General features: G+C 40.1%; 1 protein-coding gene across 1 annotated transcript in view; it reads left to right on the forward strand.

The window, feature by feature from the left end:
- LOC139172044 (adhesion G-protein coupled receptor G1-like) overlaps positions 1–19,725 on the forward strand; it is a 55,460-nt gene that overhangs the window by 21,989 nt on the left and 13,746 nt on the right. The window contains exons 4-8 of the mRNA XM_070760704.1: positions 3,795–3,939; positions 4,304–4,429; positions 7,588–7,704; positions 8,564–8,609; positions 18,791–18,894. Coding sequence (XP_070616805.1) covers positions 3,795–3,939; positions 4,304–4,429; positions 7,588–7,704; positions 8,564–8,609; positions 18,791–18,894 — 538 coding nt within the window. The remainder of the gene's footprint in view (positions 1–3,794; positions 3,940–4,303; positions 4,430–7,587; positions 7,705–8,563; positions 8,610–18,790; positions 18,895–19,725) is intronic.

Consider the following 19,725-nt stretch of genomic DNA (forward strand, 5'->3'; position numbering starts at 1 on the left):
CGGCTCACAGCAATAGCAATACAATGTAAGACAAATCCAATGTTTAAATTACTTTAAAAAAAACACCACAATTTAAAACCAATCATACACACTAGCGTACCATGCATAAATTTTTATAAGCCTAGGGGGAAGGAACATGTCAATTCCCCCATGCCTGACGACAGAGGTGGGTTTTAAGGAGCTTACCAAAGGCTAGGAGGGTGGGGGCAACTCTGATATCTGGGGGGAGTTGGTTCCAAAGGGTCGGGGCCGCCACAGAGAAGGCTGTTCCCCTGGGTCCCGCCAAATGACATTGTTTAGTTGACGGGACCCGGAGAAGGCCAACTCTGTGGGACCTAACTGATCGCTGGGATTCGTGCGGCAGAAGGCGGTCCCGGAGATATTCTGGTCCAGTGCCATGAAGGGCTTTATAGGTCATAACCAACACTTTGAATTGTGACCGGAAACTGATCGGCAACCAATGCAGACTGCGGAGTGTTGGTGTAACATGGGCAAATTTAGGAAAGCCCATGATAGCTCTCGCAGAGTCTTCGGAGAGGGGCGGCATACAAATCCAAATAATAAATAAATAAATTCTGCACGATCTGAAGTTTCCGAACACTTTTCAAAGGTAGCCCCATGTAGAGAGCATTACAGTAGTCGAGCCTCGAGGTGATGAGGGCATGAGTGACTGTGAGCAGTGACTCCCGGTCCAAATAGGGCCGCAACTGGTGCACCAGGTGAACCTGGGCAAACGCCCCCCTCGCCACAGCTGAAAGATGTTTCTCTAATGTGAGCTGTGGATCGAGGAGGACGCCCAAGTTGCGAACCCTCTCTGAGGGGGTTAGTGACTCCCCCCCCAGGGTGATGGACGGACAGATGGAATTGTCCTTGGGAGGCAAAACCCACAGCCACTCCGTCTTATCCGGGTTGAGCTTGAGTCTGTTGACACCCATCCAGACCACAACAGCCTCCAGGCACCGGCACATCACTTCCACTGCTTCGCCGACTGGACAAGGGGTGGAGATGTAAAGCTGGGTATCATCTGCATACTGATGATACCTCACCCCATGCCCTTGGATGATCTCACCCAGCGGTTTCATGTAGATATTAAATAGTAGGGGGGAGAGGACCGACCCCTGACCCCCCACTAACACCGACTGCGACCGACCAGAGAGGTAGGAAGAGAACCACTGAAGGACAGTGCCTCCCACTCCCAACCCCTCCAGCCGGCGCAGAAGGATACCATGGTTGATGGTATCGAAAGCCGCTGAGAGGTCAAGAAGCACCAGGACAGAGGATAAACCCCTGTCCCGGGCCCGCCAGAGATCATCCATCAGCGCGACCAAAGCAGTTTCCGTGCTGTAGCCGGGCCTGAATCCTGACTGCTGAGGACTTAGATAATCGGCTTCTTCCAAGGACCGCTGGAGCTGGAGCGCCACCACCTTCTCAACAACCTTCCCCATAAAGGGAAGGTTGGAGACTGGTCGATAGTTGTTGAGAATGGCTGGGTCCAGGGAAGGCTTCTTGAGGAGGGGGCGCACAAGTGCCTCCTTGTAGGGATCCGAGAAGGACCCCCTCCCCAAAGAAGCATTGACAATCTCCTGGACCCAGCTCCGTGTCACCTCCCTGCTGGCCGAAACCAGCCAGGAGGGACACGGATCCAGTAAACAGGTGGCGGAACTCACAGCTCCAATGGCCTTGTCCACTTCATCAGGTGTCACCAGATCAAACTCTCCCCAGACAGGTGGACAAGTACGTGCCCCAGTCACCTCAACTGACTCGTTGTCAGTCGACTCTGTATTCCAATTGGAGTTGAGGTCTGCTCGGATCCGAGCGATTTTATCAGCGAAAAACGTGTTAAAATCCTCGGCACTACTCTGCAAGGGCTCCCCAACTCCCCCCTGATTAAGAAGGGAGCGGGTCACCCTAAACAGAGCGGCCGGGCGGGATTCCGCTGATGCAATCAAGGCGGAATGATACACGCATCTTGCCGCCTTGAGCGCCACTTTGTAAGTCTTAACATGTGCTCTTACAAGTGTTCGATCGGATTCGGACTTACTCTTCCTCCATCGCTTCTCTAGACGTCTCTTCTGGTGTTTCAACTCCCGGAGCTCCTCATTGAACCATGGAGCTCTATGGGATCTAGTGCCGCGGAGAGGTCGCAACGGCGCAATTCGGTCAAGAGCCTCCGCTGCAGCCTTGTTCCAGGCCTCAGCCAGAGACTCTGCCGAACTGTGTACGAGTGTATCTGGAATAACCCCAAGCGCCTTCTGAAAGCCCTCTGGATCCATCAGGCGTCTGGGGCGGAACAGCTTAACCGGTTCCGCCTCCCTGCGGGGAAGGATTAGAGCCAGGAAGTCAAGCCGCAGTAGAAAATGGTCTGACCATGACAAAGGCAACACTTCTAAGCCCCTTAGTCTCAGACCATTACTCAGTTGCTCAGAGAGGAATACCATGTCGGGTGCATGCCCCCCCTCGTGAGTCGGACCCTATACTACTTGGGTCAGGTCCATGGCTGTCATGGTGGCCATGAACTCCTGTGCCAATCCAGAGGTTTCACCGAGTGACGGCAGGTTAAAGTCCCCCAAGACAATAAGTCTGGGGAACCCCACCGCCAACCCGGCTACCTCCTCGAGTAGCACAGGCAGGGCTTGTGACACGCAGCTGGGAGGCAGGTACGTGAGAAACAAGCCCACCTGGACCCCTAAGTCCAACTTCACCAGGAGGGACTCGCAGCCCGCAATCTCTGGAGCAACGAGTCTACGCAAGCCAAGGCTCTCCCTGGCTATAATAGCCACTCCTCCCCCCCTTCCCTGGGGTCGAGGCTGATGCCATATCTGAAACCCGGCTGGGCAAATTTCAGAGAGAGGAACTCCTCCCTCTGGGCCCAGCCAGGTTTCAGTAAGAGAGCTTTATTTACCACCGACCTGGCATTGAGTAGCAGCAGCTTGAGCCCAGGGCCAGAATTACACTCATCACCAGCACCCAGGATTGGGTTCACAGAGCCGGAACAAGGAATCGTTATTAAGCAACGATCTCTCGTTCCCCTGAAACGGCTAGCTCTGTGGCCCCCGCCATATCTGCCTCTCCCCAGCAGGACCGGAATATTCCAACCCTCTACCACCTCAGATATCGGTGCCCCCTCCCCTCCTGCCTCTCCAGTGTCAGGTAGGCTAATCAAATCATTCATACCATTTCCATTTATTTCATCCATACCAAAGTTCCACCCAGCCCACCCATAACAATCATTCATTTCATACATATCATCATACCCACCCCAATAATTCATTAATTTTAAAAACCCCTTCTAAAATTAGCTAAAATATTAATTATTAAAAATCCAATATAGATTCAATTAAAAAACAATATAAAAATCAATTACATTAAAATAGGATACCAATTAACACTAAGTTATTCTCAAGATCTTAATAGAATAACATATAATTATTAAAAAATCGTTAAAGTTATAAAGTGCTAAAGTTATAGAGTGCAAAAAATATAATCTAATGTGTGACAATATCATTTTATACTTTTTTCTTTTTCTTGTTTTTCTTGGGTATATGGTATACTCTGACAATACACTGTATTCAAATTATTTATGAATAAAAAACAAAAGCAGTGAATGGTCCTTAAAAGAGCCTGTTTTTAAACAAAGACTACTTGTACTGTACAGGTGTTGCCCTTCTAACATCATTCTGATTTGCTGCCTGTTCGACTAATATAGGCCAGTGAAATGGCAGCCTGCCTCTTTGAGGGAGCGGGGCAGCTGTGGACCTGTTGCCTGGATCCATTTGGTCCCTTTTTCTTAACAGAGATCTCCAACATCTGGAGTCAATTTTGGCAAAGACACAGTTCCAAGGACTTCACAAGAGGTTCGGGAGATCAAAGATTCTTGCCAATGTGCACAAAATTGGACCCGAGACACCTGGAAATCTGTCCATTGAGGAAATTGTGCAGGTGAGTACAGAAGTGAGATGGGAAAATACCAGAATATAGAATACTGAACAACAGAATTGGAAGGGACCCTGAAGGTCTTCTAGTCCAACCTCCTCCTTGAGCAGGAGACCCTTTATCAGAGGTGTCCAACAGTGACAACTTGAAGGACTATTCTGTATATAATTCTGACATGAGAAGAATGCAATAATAATCTGGAAAATTATAGATAGCAGCATGGGCCTGGTTGCAGAACCAGTAGATGCAAACCAAATTAAGAAAATCTGGATGGGAAATGATGGTCCCAGCCTTCTCTTTATAAGGCAACTGCTGCTCTTCTTCCTTCCCAATCAGAGTCTGTAAAGCCACCCCTTTTGCTGTGTTGCAGGATGTTGGAATCAACCAGTTCCAAGTGACTCTCTCAAAAACAGTCTTAGCAAAAGCCAAAGGTGCAAAAGTCAACCAGGAGGGACGAGTTGTGATGTTGGCAGCAACCAGCCTGGTGCTCTTCAAGGTAACAGATTTGGAGAAAGGCTTCAGGACGGAGATGTACAAGTGCACTACAATGCCTTCCGTCCCCTGTCCTATTGCTCTCCTATATCTCCTATTCCTTTCTTCTATTCCTATATCTCTTCTTCTATTCTTTCATTGATATGTTCTATTACTATATCTTCTTTTCTATTATTTCTTAAATATATTTTACTATGAGTATCTCCTCTATAACCTTCATCATGTATTTTACTATGTGTATATAGATATATGCCCACTAAAACCCTCATTGTGTATTGGACTAAGTAACTAACTAACTAACTAACTAACTAACTAACTAACTAACTAACTAACTAACTAACTAACTACATACATACACAAATAAACAAATAAACATAATAAACATAATAAACAAATAAATAAATAATTTCTCATAATGATTCCCATGTAGCTCTGCTGGGGTTACCCCTGCAAGCCTCTACACAGGAACATGATTTGTGTGTTGTGGCAAAGCAGGAAAAGAACTTAACAACATAAACTTATGTGGATTTACTGGCATCATTGAAAATATACGTTATGGAAAGGGAAAGAGACAGAAAATGGTCCTTATCTGTCTGCCATCTATATCTCTTTCTTTCTTTCTTTCTTTCTTTCTTTCTATCTATCTATCTATCTATCTATCTATCTATCTATCTATCTATCTATCTATCTGCCTGTCTATTGGTCTCCCTCTAAACTGTTTCTGGAAGGATATTTGTATCTGTCTCTCTGTTCATCTATCTATTGTCTGTCTCAATTTGATTCTATTTCTCTCTTTCATCTCTGTCTGTCTGTCTGTCTGTCTGTCTGTCTGTCTGTCTGTCTGTCTGTCTGTCTGTCTGTCTGTCTATCTATCTATCTATCTATCTATCTACTGCCTGCCTGCCTGCCTGCCTGCCTGCCTGCCCACCTACCTAGATTGTTGCAAAAATTAAATCCAGAAATACACAAAGGTAACTGATTCAGCTGGATTCATTAGCTTCCTTATAAACATAGTAATATATATATTTACAATACCACAAGTAGAGTTTTTCTTCAACATAGTAGCAATTACAAGCAAAATACAAGCAGCTTTTAGGAGAGACAAGAATTCAGAGTGGGCTGAGCCACGCCCAGCCCTCTAGCTAGTTATGATTCTCTGCACAGATTTATTTAGCTCCCATTGGCTGATTTAGTTGCTATGCCTATTCATTGACTGACATTGTTACCATTGGCTCTCCCAGTTCATGAATATCTTCTCCCTCTTTCTCCCTCCCTCTACTATCTATCTATCTATCTATCTATCTATCTATCTATCTATCTATCTATCTATCTATCTATCTAGAATAGAATAGAATAGAATAGAATAGAATTTTTATTGACCAAGTGTGATTGGACACACAAGGAATTTGTCTTGGTGCATATGCTCTCAGCGTACATAAAATAAAATATACATTTGTCAAGAATCATGTGGTACAACACTTAATGATTGTCATAGGGGTCAAATAAGCAATGAAGAAGCAATATTAATAAAAATCTTAGGATATAAGCAACAAGTTATAGTCATACAGTCAACATGGGAGGAAATGGGTGAAAGGAATGATGAGAAAAACTAGTAGAATAGAAGTACAGATTTAGTTTGACAGTGTTGAGGGAATTATTTGTTTAGTAGAGTGATGGCGTTCGGAAAAAAACTGTTCTTGTGCCTAGTTGTCTTGGTGTGCAGTGCTCTGTAGCGACGTTTTGAGGGTAGGAGTTGAAACAATTTGTGTCCAGGATGTGAGGGGTCAGTAAATATTTTCCCCACCCTCTTTTTGACTCGTGCAATATACAGGTCCACAATGGAAGGCAGGTTGGTAGCAATTGTTTTTTCTGCAGTTCTGATTCTCCTCTGAAGTCTGTGCGGATCCTGTTGGGTTGCAGCACCAAACCAGACAGTTATAGAGGTGCAGATGACAGATTCAATGATTCCTCTGTAGAACTATATCAGCAGCTCCTTGGGCAGTTTGAGCTTCCTGAGCTGGCGTAGAAAGAACATTCTTTGTTGTGCTTTTTTGATGATGTTTTTGATGTTAGGTGACCATTTTAGGTCTTGAGATATGATAGAACCTAGAAATTTGAAGGTCTCTACTGTTGATACTGTGTTGTCTAGTATTGTGAGAGGTGGAAGGGTGGAAGGGTTTCTCTTAAAGTCTACCACCATTTCTACGGTTTTGAGTGTGTTCAGTTCTAGATTGTTCTGGTCACACCACAAGGATAGTATGCGTCTGTATGCAGATTCATCATTGTCTCGAATGAGTCCAATCACTGTTGTATCATCTGCAAACTTCAGTAGTTTAACAGATGGATCGTTTGAGATGCAGTCATTAGTGTATAGAGAGAAGGGAAGTGGTGAGAGAACACAGCCTTGGGGGGCACCTGTGCTAATTGTACATGTATCTGATGTGATTTTTCCTAGCTTCACCTGCTGCTTCCTGTCTGTTAGGAAGCTTGTGATCCACTTACAAGAGTGTTCAGGTACTGCTAGCTGATTTAGTTTGGTTAAGAGAATGTCCGGTACGATGGTATTGAATGCTGAACTGAAGTCCACAAAGAGGACCCTAGCGTAGGTCATTGGAGATTCAAGATGTTGAAGGATGTAGTGTAGAGCCATATTAACAGCATCATCTGTTGATCTATTTTCTCGGTATGCAAATTGCAGGGGGTCTAACAGTGGATCCGTGATGGTTTTCAAGTGAAACATCACCAGCCTTTCAAAGGTTTTCATAACTACAGATGTTAGAGCAACTGGTCTGTAGTCATTCAGTTCCTTGATGGAGGGCTTCTTTGGCACTGGGATGATAGTCGAGCGTTTGAAGCAGGAAGGAACATAGCACAACTATCTATCTATCTATCTATCTATCTATCTATCTATCTATCTATCTATCTATCTACCTACCTACCTACCTACCTACCTATCATCTATCTATCTATCTATCTACCTACCTATCTATCTATCTATCTATCTATCTATCTATCTATCATCTATCTATTTATCTATCTATCTATCTATCTATCTATCTATCTATCTATCTATCTATCTATCCATCTACCTACCTACCTATCCCTCTACTATCTATCTATCATCTATCATTATCTATATAATCTAATAATTGTTTCTGGCAGGATAATGATTCCAAACAAATCCTTGGGGGAAAAGTGATTGGCATCTCAGTGGGGAACACATCGGTCCATAGTTTGCTCCCGAAAGAGCGAATATCAATAACTTTTTGGCACAACCAGGTAAGTCAGAAATCTCTTCTTCCCATTGCCCTAATTTTGGATTGTTTTCAATGCCATGAAGGTCTGTATCAAAATTCTTCATAGGTTTCTGCATTCTTGTGGTATGGGGTAAACCAAGTCATATGTTGTGGTTTTCTCACACAAATGATGTAAGAAATGAGAACTAAATGGGATGGCACAGCAGATAGGTAGGTAGGTAGATTTATTTAGTTCATTAGAATTATTATTTAGTACTTTCAGTCTGAAAAAATTCTTTAGTGAAAGTTGCTCAGTATCAAATCATAGAGAAATACCATAACTATAACGTTTCTGCTCATTTGTCATTAGTGCTGGCTGACTAATTCTAATAAGAAGGATTGAAGAAATAGATTCCAGGGTCATCAAGTGGTTAATTGATTGATTATTTCAATTTAGCTAGCCACACGTCTCAAAATTATGACTCTGCACAGCTCAACAAGGGTCAAATCTACTTGGACTTTATTGTGCCAAATTTTGAAGGAAGACAGGAACTGAACTGAGAAGAGAAGCAATCATAGCAAGAGAAGAACTGAATATAATAGAAGTCTTTATTGGCCAAGTGTGATTGGACACTTGTCTTTAGTGAATTTGTCTTTGGTGCATATGCTCTCAGTGTACATAAAAAGACAAGATACAGCCATCAAGGACCATAAGGTACAATGGAAATGAGCGATTTCCATGGTACCAGGGTTTTTTAGAATAGTTAATTAATTGGATTTTTAGATATTTATATTGTATACTGTTACATTGCAGGTATCTCTATGAGAGCTCCCTACACTTTACATTTTTTTAAAAAATACCATGCACTATATTCACTATTTGAATTTTGGTTTTATTTCAGAGTAATTTTACTCCAAGCTGTGTCTTCTGGGTTATGGGCGCCAAGCGTAAGTGTCCAAAGAAGTTGGGAGCATGAATGTGAAGATTTGAAAGAAACAATAGAATAACACATTTGGAAGGGCCTTGGCGGTCTTATAGTCCAACCCCTGCTTTAGCAGGAGACTCTATACCAGTGATGGCGAACCTGTGACACGCGTGCCGGAAGAGCCATCTCTTTGGGCACACTAGCCATTGCCCATGGCTATTCTAGGTTCTGGCAGGCACATGGGTGCTGGCCAGCTGGTCTTAACTTGCACACACACTGAGGAACTGCTTGCATGCACACCGAGGAACTGCTCTTCTGGTTTCTGGCACTTCTGTGCATCCCCCATAGCAGAGGTCTTCAAACTTAGCAACTTTAAGACTTGTGGACTTCAATTCCCAGAATTCTCCAGCCAGCTGTGCTGGCTGGAGAATTCTGGGAGTTGTAGTCCACAAGTCTTAAAGTTGCCAAGTTTGAAGACCCCTGCCCCACAGCATGCATGTGCAAATTTCCATGTCAGCACTCAGTGCCAAAAATGTTTGCCAACCCTGCCTTATACTATTCTGGACAAGTGGCTGTCCAATCTCTTCTCTGGGCATCTCCTTTAGTATTTCTTGCAGTTCTTCATTTTAATTAAAGTGCAGCTTTACAAAAACTAGGAAATAATTGGGAGCCAGTTTGGTATAGTGGTTAATAAACCAGGGGATGATAAGTTCTACTTCTACCTTGGATGTGAAAGCCAGCAAGGTGATCTTGGATCAATCACCCTCTCTCAGCTCAACCTACATCACAGGGTTGTTGTAGTAAGGAAAATGGGAGAAAGGAATATTATGTATATTTGCTGTTTCAGGACAATTATTTAGTAATACATTTGGAACAACAACAACAATAACAACAACAATAATGACAACAACAACAACAACAATCAGGGCCAGAGTATCTCTGAGACCATCTTCTACCACCTATCTCCCAGTGACCGGTAAAAGCCCACAGGGTTGGTCTTCTCCAGGTCCCACCAGCTAAACAGTGTCAGCTGGTGGGTCCACGGGGAACAGCCTTCCCTGTGGTGGGCCCAACTCTCTGGAATCAGCTACTTCCTGAAACCTGCACTACCCACACCTTATTGGCCTATCCAGAAAGCTGTAAAAAATGGGCTTTTCCTACAGGCCTGGGACCAATGACCTCGAGGTGGGTGGGTGGGATGATTAGCGAGGCTGGCCCATGAATGTACGCATGACTATTTTAAATTTAAACGTTTTTAATATTGTTCTATACCTATTTTTGTGTGAGCCGCCCCGAGTCCAGAGGGAGTTGAGTGGCATAGAAATTTAAACCAACCAACCAACCAAACAAATAAATAAATACAACAACAACTAATTAGGCCAATCCTTGCTTTTCAAAATGCTAATTGATTAAATAGGTTTTTCCCCCTTGTAACATGGGAGGGCCATCTTGATATTTGAAAGTGTGGTTTTCTGTGGGTCAGAATTGCTCCAGAGAAGGAGCTGCACCCTATGAACATCTGCGTGAGTCACTCTTTTGGCCAGGAGAGCAGCAAGTCCTGGGCAGAGACTCAGGCAGCTATACCACTGGGAGCTTCTTCCAAAGAGGCCTCGTTAGGAATCAGAATCGAATCAGAAAGCCAACACAATCATAAGCTGCATCAACAGGGGAATACACTCCAAGACCAAGGAAGTCTTAATACCACTCTACTATGCCCTGGTCCGACCACACTTGGAGTACTGTATTCAGTTCTGGTCACCACACTTCAAAAGAGACATTGAAACTCTGGAGAAGGTGCAAAAAAGAGCAACCAAGATGATTAGGGGACTGGAAACCAAGACTTACAAAGAGAGACTGAGGGAACTGGGCATGGATAGCCTAGAGAAAAGGAGGGCCAGAGCAGACATGATAGCAGTCTACAAGTATACGGGGGGATGTTGGGGACTTCCGGGGGTGGGGCAAGCTGAAGCAAAGTGCAAGTTAGCAGCTCCTGGCTTGCATTCGAGATTTTCCGTTCAAAAACCACTTTGTGGTGGTAATTCTTCCCGGTGAGAGGAGTTTGAGCAAGGGGAAGCACTCTATAGCGGGTGGGGTGCAACCCCCCCTGCGGGTGACAGAACCCCCATGTTTGGACGGGAAAAAAAGTTGGGGTTTATCTCCGGCCCAAAGGCTTGGCTCACTGAGCTGTCAGCAGGGAAGCCAAAGAGAAGCAGCGGTTGCAGCGGTTCGTATAAAATTACTACTGTTATATTTTCTTACCCACGAGAATTAACGGGTGAAAAGATGTTGGTTGGATTGAACCAGGTAGTCTCCTGTGATAGACAATTGGCGATTGAGGAGAGCGGAGCATTTTGACTGAGAAGGGAAAAGGAAGTTGTTGATGGTGGGCGGAATTGAATGGAGTCGGACTGAAAGTTAAGTAAAGAAGGATCCTGCTGGGAGAGAGTGGCGACCGGGCGGAAGATAAGCGAGTATTTTGTTTGGTGGAGCCGGACGTGGCCATGGAGCGGTGGTGTTGAGAGGTGATTGGAAGTGGGCCCACTGAACAGAGTACGGAGACGGAAGATCATAGAGGAGCGATTGGAATGGAGACCAGAGAGCGGAGCGGAGTGGAGCAGAATGGAGTAGAGGAAAGAGCAAATAATGTGGCGGTGACAGCGACGGTGAACGAGTGTGCTGACGGAGCTAAAGGCAGAACCAGCTGGGAAGGAGTTGAAATCTTGAGACAACCGTTCTTTTTCTTTTCTTTTCTCCTGAGTTTCCTTCCTTTGAGCCTCTGAATAACCCGGCGTGGTTGCGGTGAAAGAATGGGGATCAGCTGAGAATTGGGAGAAAAGGGCTTGGTGGCAGTGGAGACGTCAGTGGGAGTTTGTAACTCAGTGTGTTGGGGAAGAAAGAAGAAAGAAGACACGTGATTGAAGGAGAGGAGACACCATTCTTTGTTTGTTGGGGAAAACCTAGAGGCTGAAATTAACATTTACGGTAACCCAGGATACTACCTTTGTTGATTAGAGACATTGACTGAACTGCTAATACTTCTTAAAACAACTGCCCAAGAATTTTGAACTCACTATAAACGGGTGTTAATAACAAAAACGTTTAATTTTTTCCTTAATTTTTATTTACTATTTACATGTGGGTTTAAATTTAAAACTTAATTCTTGTAACTTAATTAATTATAAATCCTCTATTTTTATCTTTCCTATTCCATCTGACCCCCTTTTCTTCTTCTCCTTCCTTTTCTTTCCAATTGCTACTTAGTAAGTTCCCCAAAATCCTTTCCACCAGCTTCTTCCTTTCTACTTCCCTTTTCCTTCTTGTGACCAAAAGTGATTAATTGATTAATTGTTAGATTAACTGTTTGATTATATTACTAAATTGGTAAGGTCCTAATTGATAACGGATATTAACTAGAGTGATTATAGAGTGATTATTGGGTTACTGTATTAAAGAGTAAAGATATTAAAACTTTTAGATAAAATCTAATTTATAATTATATTAAGCTATTTATTACTGTTTTCTGTTTGTTGTTATTAACCATTAACTATTTACTACTAATTATTAATTGTTAATTATTAATTCATCATAATTGACTATTTATATTCTATTTATATACTTATTGATATTAACTAATTACTTACTGATATTTATTGATTAATTAAGAAATATATATATAGACAGATAATTAGAAACCAGAAATTTAAAGTTGATCTTTTTCAACTGTTGAGATTTGATAAGTTAGAACAGTGTTAATTAGTGAAATCTGACAAGCGGGATTGATTGAATTTTTGATTTAAATTACAATTTCTCCCCCACAATTAATTGAAGCCATGGAATATACCTCCTACAGAGTAATTTTTTTCTTAAATTTGAGGACATTTTATGAACGTTTAAGTAGAAAGATATTATGTCAACTAACTTCTCAAAATACCAGAAAAAATCTACACCAGGAACCCCGACCATTCAAAATACAAAATCTAATATAGAAATGGTGACAACGGATAAAACATCTCTTCAATCCATACAAGCTTCTCTAAATTTAATCCAGGAATTTATGGTACGGAGCCAGGAGTCTGCAACAGCAACTCAAGAAACTATAAAACAGAATGAAGAGGAAACAAATAAGAACTTTGAAAAAATGTCTGATAAAATCAAAGGCTTAGAAAATCGAATGGAGAATATACAAGAGATCATAATTAAACATGAACAAAGGATTCAAAAATTAGAAACAGATACAAGGAGAATAGATGAGAAAAGAGGTGAAGCAGAAGGAAGACTAAAGGCGGCCAATAAAGATCTCGAGGCCTCGATCGCAATATTGGAAATGGAAAAATCAGCATACTTCCTCCGCTTCCAAAACATCTCTGAAAACGCAGATGAAGACCTATTTAACAAATTAGCAGAATTAATAAGTGAAAATACACAAATTGAAGTCGAGGAGGTGAAAAATCACATCGATGAAATATATAGAATTCAGACAAATTACGCGAAAAATCACAGACTACCGAGAGAAGTTCACGTAAGATTCACTAAAAAATCTATAAGAGATGAATTATACAAAACAACAAGAAATGAGAAAATCATCTATCAAGAAAAAGAAATAACGGTCCTCAAACAGATACCCAAAAGAATAAGGGAGAAAAGGAGAGAATATCACTATTTTACGGGTAAATTGATGAGAAGGGAAATACCATTTTGATGGTTAATCCCAGACGGACTCCTAATAACATGGAATGGGAGGAAAATTAAAATTGACTCATTTGAAAAAGCTGATTATTTTATCAAACAACATCTAGAAAAAGAAGAAGATAACCGCCAAGGTATAGAAGATCGAGTTCGAGGGGAAAGATTGGAGGAGGAGAGAGGAGAGGAGGACCACGACAAGGGAGAACAACAAAAGAAGGAGAGAGTCATAACAAGAGCGGTGGCAAAGCGTCAAAAGAGGGGAAGAGAGGAACAGGAAAAAGGAAAGAAGAAAAATATGGCGAAAACACTTAATCTATTTTCAGTAAATATCAACGGATTGAATCCACCTATTAAAAGGAAACACATAATGAGGAAATTAATAAAACAAAATTCAGATATATTATGCCAACAAGAAGTCCATATAAGAAATCAGGGCCGCAAATTATTAGAAAATAAAAAATTAGGTAAACTATTTACAGCATTAACAGATTCTAAAAAAAGGGGGATAGCTCTATATATTAGGGATACACTGCAACCGGAAAAAATCTATTCGGACAAAGAAGGAAGAATATTAAGTGTAAAGATCAAAATAGGAAATAAAGAAATAGTTATAATAGCAATTTATGCCACAAATTCAAAACAGAAACAATTTTATAAAAAATTAGCGGAACACGTAGGACAGATAGAAAAGGGAAATATTTGTATTATTGGAGACTATAATGCGGTGTATGATATTAAAAAAGACTACAAAACAATGAGGAAAAAATCAAAAGATAGGAAAACACTACCAATAGAATTTCATGAGATGGTGAGAGAGCAGAGATTGGCAGATATATGGAGAGAGAGATACCCTCAAAATCTAGAATATACTTTCTACTCACCACCTCAGAAATCTTGGTCCAGGATAGACATGATTTGGGCAGATAAAGAAATTGGAAAATTAATTCAAGATATTGAAATAGGACTGAATCTGTGAGCAGACCACCATCCAATATTGATAAAAGTTAGAAATCTGAGGAAAGGACATCATTGTTGGTCTACAAACCAAGCCTTATTTCAAGATCAAAATTACATGAACCATATTAAACAAGAACTTAAATTATTTTTCAAAGACAACTGGAATAATGATACCATAATTCAAAATATTTGGGATACAACAAAAGCATTTATGAGAGGGTCAACAATAGCATATTCAGCGAAAATTAAGAAATCTAAAGATAAAAAATTCAATGAATATAAAAATAAATTAAAATATCTAGAAACAGAAATTCAAAAAGATTTCCAAAATGAAAAAATAAGAGAAGAAAGGGATAGAACAAAACATAATATTAACTTAATAATACAAGACGAAATTGCCGCAAAACTAAAGATGACTAAACAATACCAATTTGAAAATGCAAATAAAACAGGTAGATGGTTAGCATATAAATTAAAAGAAGAAGAACGATACATACAAACACTAGAGGATGAAAATGGAGAAACCCAATACACAATGGACAAAAAAAAAGAATATCGCGGTTAAATATTACACTGAACTATATCAAAGAGAAGAAACAAAAAAAGACCAATTAAATAAATATTTAGAAGATGTAAAAGTAGAAGAAATATCAGAATTAGATAAAGCTATACTAAACAAAGAAATAACTTTAATAGAATTGGAAAACGTGATATCCAAACAAAAAAATTACAAAACACCAGGCCCAGATGGGATACCGGCTGAATTTTATAAAGAATTAAAGGAAATATTAGGGGAAATATTACTAATTATATTTAATGAGGTGTTAGAAAAAGGAACATTACCCACAGCTTGGACACAGGCGCCAGTAAGTATAATACCGAAAGACCCTTCTTAAAAACAAAATATACAAAACTATAGACCAATATCGCTTCTTAATGTTGATTACAAAATTTTTATGTCAATCATGGCAGAGAGACTGAAACCAATTTTGAACAAAAGAATAAATAATGATCAAAACGGATTTCTGCCAGGAAGGTATATACGAAATAACACAAGAACGATATTGAACGTTTTAGAATATTACGAGGTACATTCGGAAAGACAACTAGCACTTATGTTCTTAGATGCTCAAAAAGCTTTTGACAACTTGAGATGGGAATTCATATTGGAATTAATTAAAAAAATGAAATTCGGACCAAAAATTACCCAGATGATACAAACAATATATCATACTCAATCTGCAAAAATTATAATTAATGGTGAATTAACAAATTCGTTCCAAATTTGGAAAGGGGTATGCCAAGGATGTCCGCTATCCCCGCTTTTATACATTTTAGCGGTGGAAACATTGCTTAACCAAATAAGAACAAATGTAAAGATTACAGGCTTGAAGGTTAGGAAACAGGAATTTAAGGTACAGGCTTATGCGGACTATTTAGTATTCATTTTGGATGACCCAATAGAAACAGGTGAATTTTTAATGGAAGAAATAAAACAATATGGAGAGGTGGCAGGTCTAAAAATTAACAAACAAAAAACTAAAATTATAACTAAAAATATGAACCTTAAACAAGAGCAGGAACTAGAAAGAAATTTAGGAATTCAAACTGTAAAAAAAGTAAAATATTTAGGCATAACATTAACTAAAAGATGCAGTACAATCCAAAAAGATAATTACGATACACTAATTAAAAAAACCAAAGAACAATTAATCAGATGGAACAAGCTTCACATTTCATTGACAGGGAGAATCTCCACAATCAAAATGACTATTCTACCAAAGTTTCTTTATTTATTCCAAACCATCCCAGTAAAATTGAATAAAAATTTATTTACAAAATTAAATGTGACTATTTCTAAATTCATTTGGGAAGGGAAAAAACCAAGAGTAAGATTTAAGTACTTACAAGATAAAGTTACACAAGGTGGATTTGGTCTACCAGACTTTGAGACTTATTATCAAACATCGGTATTACTCTGGTTAAAAGATTGGATAGACCTTAAAAACCAAAGATTACTAGCATTAGAAGGACACGATATTTTACAGGGATGGCATGGTCTCCTTTGGAACGAAAAGAACAAGATTCCAACATATTTTAAAAACCATATAATTAGAAGTTCTTTAATGATAATATGGACAAAGATCAAAAAAGAACACTATCTTAAAATTCCAAGATGGTACTCCAGTGTAGAAGCTCTTACACATCCCTATATCTTTCAAATTCAAAATCTGGTAAATTATAACTACATACTAGATGAGAAAGGAAACATCAAAACAAGGCAACAACTAGAAAATCAAAATATTAATATTGACTGGTGGCCATACTCCCAAATCCGGGCGAAATGGAATAAAGATTAAAAGAATAACGGAATCCAGGAAAAAGATAGTTTAATGGATAAATTACTATTAGGACACGATAAAAATTTTATAACTAGGCTATACAATTTCTTAATGGGGTATAAAATGGAAACAGAGATAGTAAAAGGAAATATGATTAGTTGGGCCCAAAATATAGGATATAATATATATTTAAATCAATGGGAACAAATGTGGAAAAATCTCAAACTAACGAAATCAATACCATATAAGGAAAATTTACAAAAAATGTTTTATAGATGGCACCTAGCCCCAGCGAGATTAGCTAAAATCTACCCAAACTTGAAGCCAAACTGCTGGAGGTGCAATAATAAAAGTGGGACTTTTTTTCACCTACGGTGGACATGTCCCCATTTAAAAAAGATCTGGGAAAAAATTCAAGGATGGATTCGGGAGATTACCACAATCACACTAAAATCTTTTCTTTTGGGCATAATAGATCAAAAACTTTAAAAAGATCATTACTATCTGATTCAGCACATAATCACAGCCACAAGAATTACAATAGCACAGAACTGGAAAAAAGAGGATACACCATCAGAAAGAGAAATTATTAAGAAAATATATGATTGTGCAGAAATGGACAGACTTACCCAAAAACTCAAAAACAAAGAAGACTCAAAATATTACGAAATTTGGGGAAAAATTTATGAATGGGTAACAACAAGAAAAAAAGACAAAAAACTAAAACAAAAAACAAGATGACACATGAAAATAACAATGATAGTGAACAAATACTAGATTCTGAAAATCTTCAATTGATTTGATATTAAACTCAATCCAAACTGACCTTAGATAAAGTATAAGCCAGAATAAAATCTCTTAAAAACCACGGCCATCATATGCCGCATACCAACAATTAAAGAAATCAGGAACTGTTATAAAACAGTTCAATGGGGGGGGTTTGGGTGAGTGAAGGGCAAGAATGTACAAAGTATTTAGATAGAAAGTTTAGAATTTATTCTTAATTGTTGAAATAATAACCTTTTCGTTTTGAAATGATATGGAATATCTGTACAAAATAATTAAGAAGATGAGTACAATGATTATATAACTATAAGCATACGTCGAAATAGTGATGTAAAATAAGATATACTTGCTCTTCCTTTTTTACCTTTGTAATATAATAAAAATTATTTTTTTTAAAAAAAGTATACGAGGGGATGTCACAGAGAGGAGGGGATCACTTTATTCTTCAGGGCACCAGAGGGCCGGACGAGGAACAACGGCTGGAAGCTGACCAAGGAGAGATTCAACATGGAGATAAGGAGGAACTTCCTGACGGTCAGAGCGATCAACCAATGGAACAACCTATCAGCGGACATTGTGAACTCCAATACTCTGGACATTTTAAAGAGAAGATTGAACTGCCACTTGACTAGTGTACTATAGGGTTCCTGCTTGGGCAGGGGATTGAACTTGATGGCCTTCATGGTCCCTTTCAACTCTAACAATAAATAAATAAATAAATAAATTTAGAATCAGAATAGAGCTGGAAGGGACCATGTGGATTTTCTAATCCAACCCACTCCTCAAGCAGGAGACCTTATACAATTAGAAACTTCCAGTGATGGAGTGCCCACAACTTCTGAAGGCAACTAGTTAGCTGTCCTCACTGTTAGGTGGTTTCTCCTTCATTCCCATTTGCTTCTCTCCTTGTTCAGTTTTCATCCATTATTCCTTGTCAAGCCTTCTGGTGCTTTGGAAAATAAATTGACACCCTCTTCAGTATCTGAACCCCTCCAATACTGGAATACTGCTACTATGTCCCCCTTAGTCCTTTACAGTAGTGGGTTGCTACTGGTATGAAAGCAAAAAAACACTGAAATCTCTCTCTTGCATGCGCCCCTTGTGAAATTTCAGCGCATTTTTGCTTCCAGTGCATGCGCAGAAGCAAAAACACGCTGGGGCACATGCTTGCGCACACCAAAGAACTGAAGCGGCGGATGCAGCACACTGGTAGCAGCGGTAATGGCAATCCACTCCTGGTCCTTAACAAGTGTGTCACAGCAGTGGGAGTTTTGGGCTCAGTTGTGGTGGTTAAGTTATGGACCCCCTGTATTTCTCCTCATTGTGCTACTATTAACAACACCCAAGGAACCCTGTCTCCGTGGTTTGGTGGGCTCTTTCTTCTCCTTTGAGAGAATCGTCTCTAAAGTTGATCATCTCCTGTTGATCGTAGCTGGTGACATCGGCAAGTGGAATACATCAGGCTGTGAAGTGGAGCATAGAGGGAACCAAACAACCTGCCTTTGTGACCATCTAACCTTCTTTGCGGTGCTCATGGTAAGTACCAAACTCCTTATCAGCATCTTGTAGAGCAGTGTTTCCCAACTTTGGCAACTTGAAGATATCTGGACTTCAACTCCCAGAATTCCCCAGCCAGCAAAAGCTTGAATTTAAATCTGGAATTTGTTTTATAAATGGTTAGACCGTAAATCTGAAATTAAAGGCTGGAAGAATATTACAAATAAATATTGTTATTATTGATATTATGTATAGGTAAATTGACCCGGACAATACAGTACATACTGTTTCTTCAGCACTCATGTATGTTAAAGACAAATAAAAAATTATTTTTTTAAAAATTGTCAAGTCATGTCCAGGCAATTACTTACAGTCCAAAACGGACTTAAAGGTAACCCTAAAGATAACTGAGGGACCATATTCCATTTTCCATTTGTCCAGATGCGACAGCAGCATGTCACCCGGGGGAAGATTTGATCCTTGGTGCCAAGAGCACAGGACAGTGACGGCAAATCTTTTTTTTTTGCTCGGATGCCAAAAGGGCACATATGCCTGTCCACACACATAATGCAATGCCCTCCCTTTCCCCATGCATGCATGCAGAAGCCCCCATGCTGCCCCCCAAAGCCTGGGGAGGGTGAAAAAACTTCCTGAACTTCCAGTTGGCCCATTGGGCCATTTTTCATCCTCTGGAGGTTTCAGGGAAGTCTCCTGAAGCTTCCAGAGGGCAAAAGTGGCCTTCCCCAAGGCCAAAAATCAGGTGGCCAGCATGTTATTTTGCTCTGGAGCTGACGTAGGGCAACGCCTTCCGATATGGCTCCATGTGCCACCTGTGGCACATGTGCTATAAGTTCACCATCACGTGCATAG

Source organism: Erythrolamprus reginae, chromosome 9, assembly GCF_031021105.1.
Source record: "Erythrolamprus reginae isolate rEryReg1 chromosome 9, rEryReg1.hap1, whole genome shotgun sequence".
Taxonomy (NCBI): domain Eukaryota; kingdom Metazoa; phylum Chordata; class Lepidosauria; order Squamata; family Dipsadidae; genus Erythrolamprus; species Erythrolamprus reginae.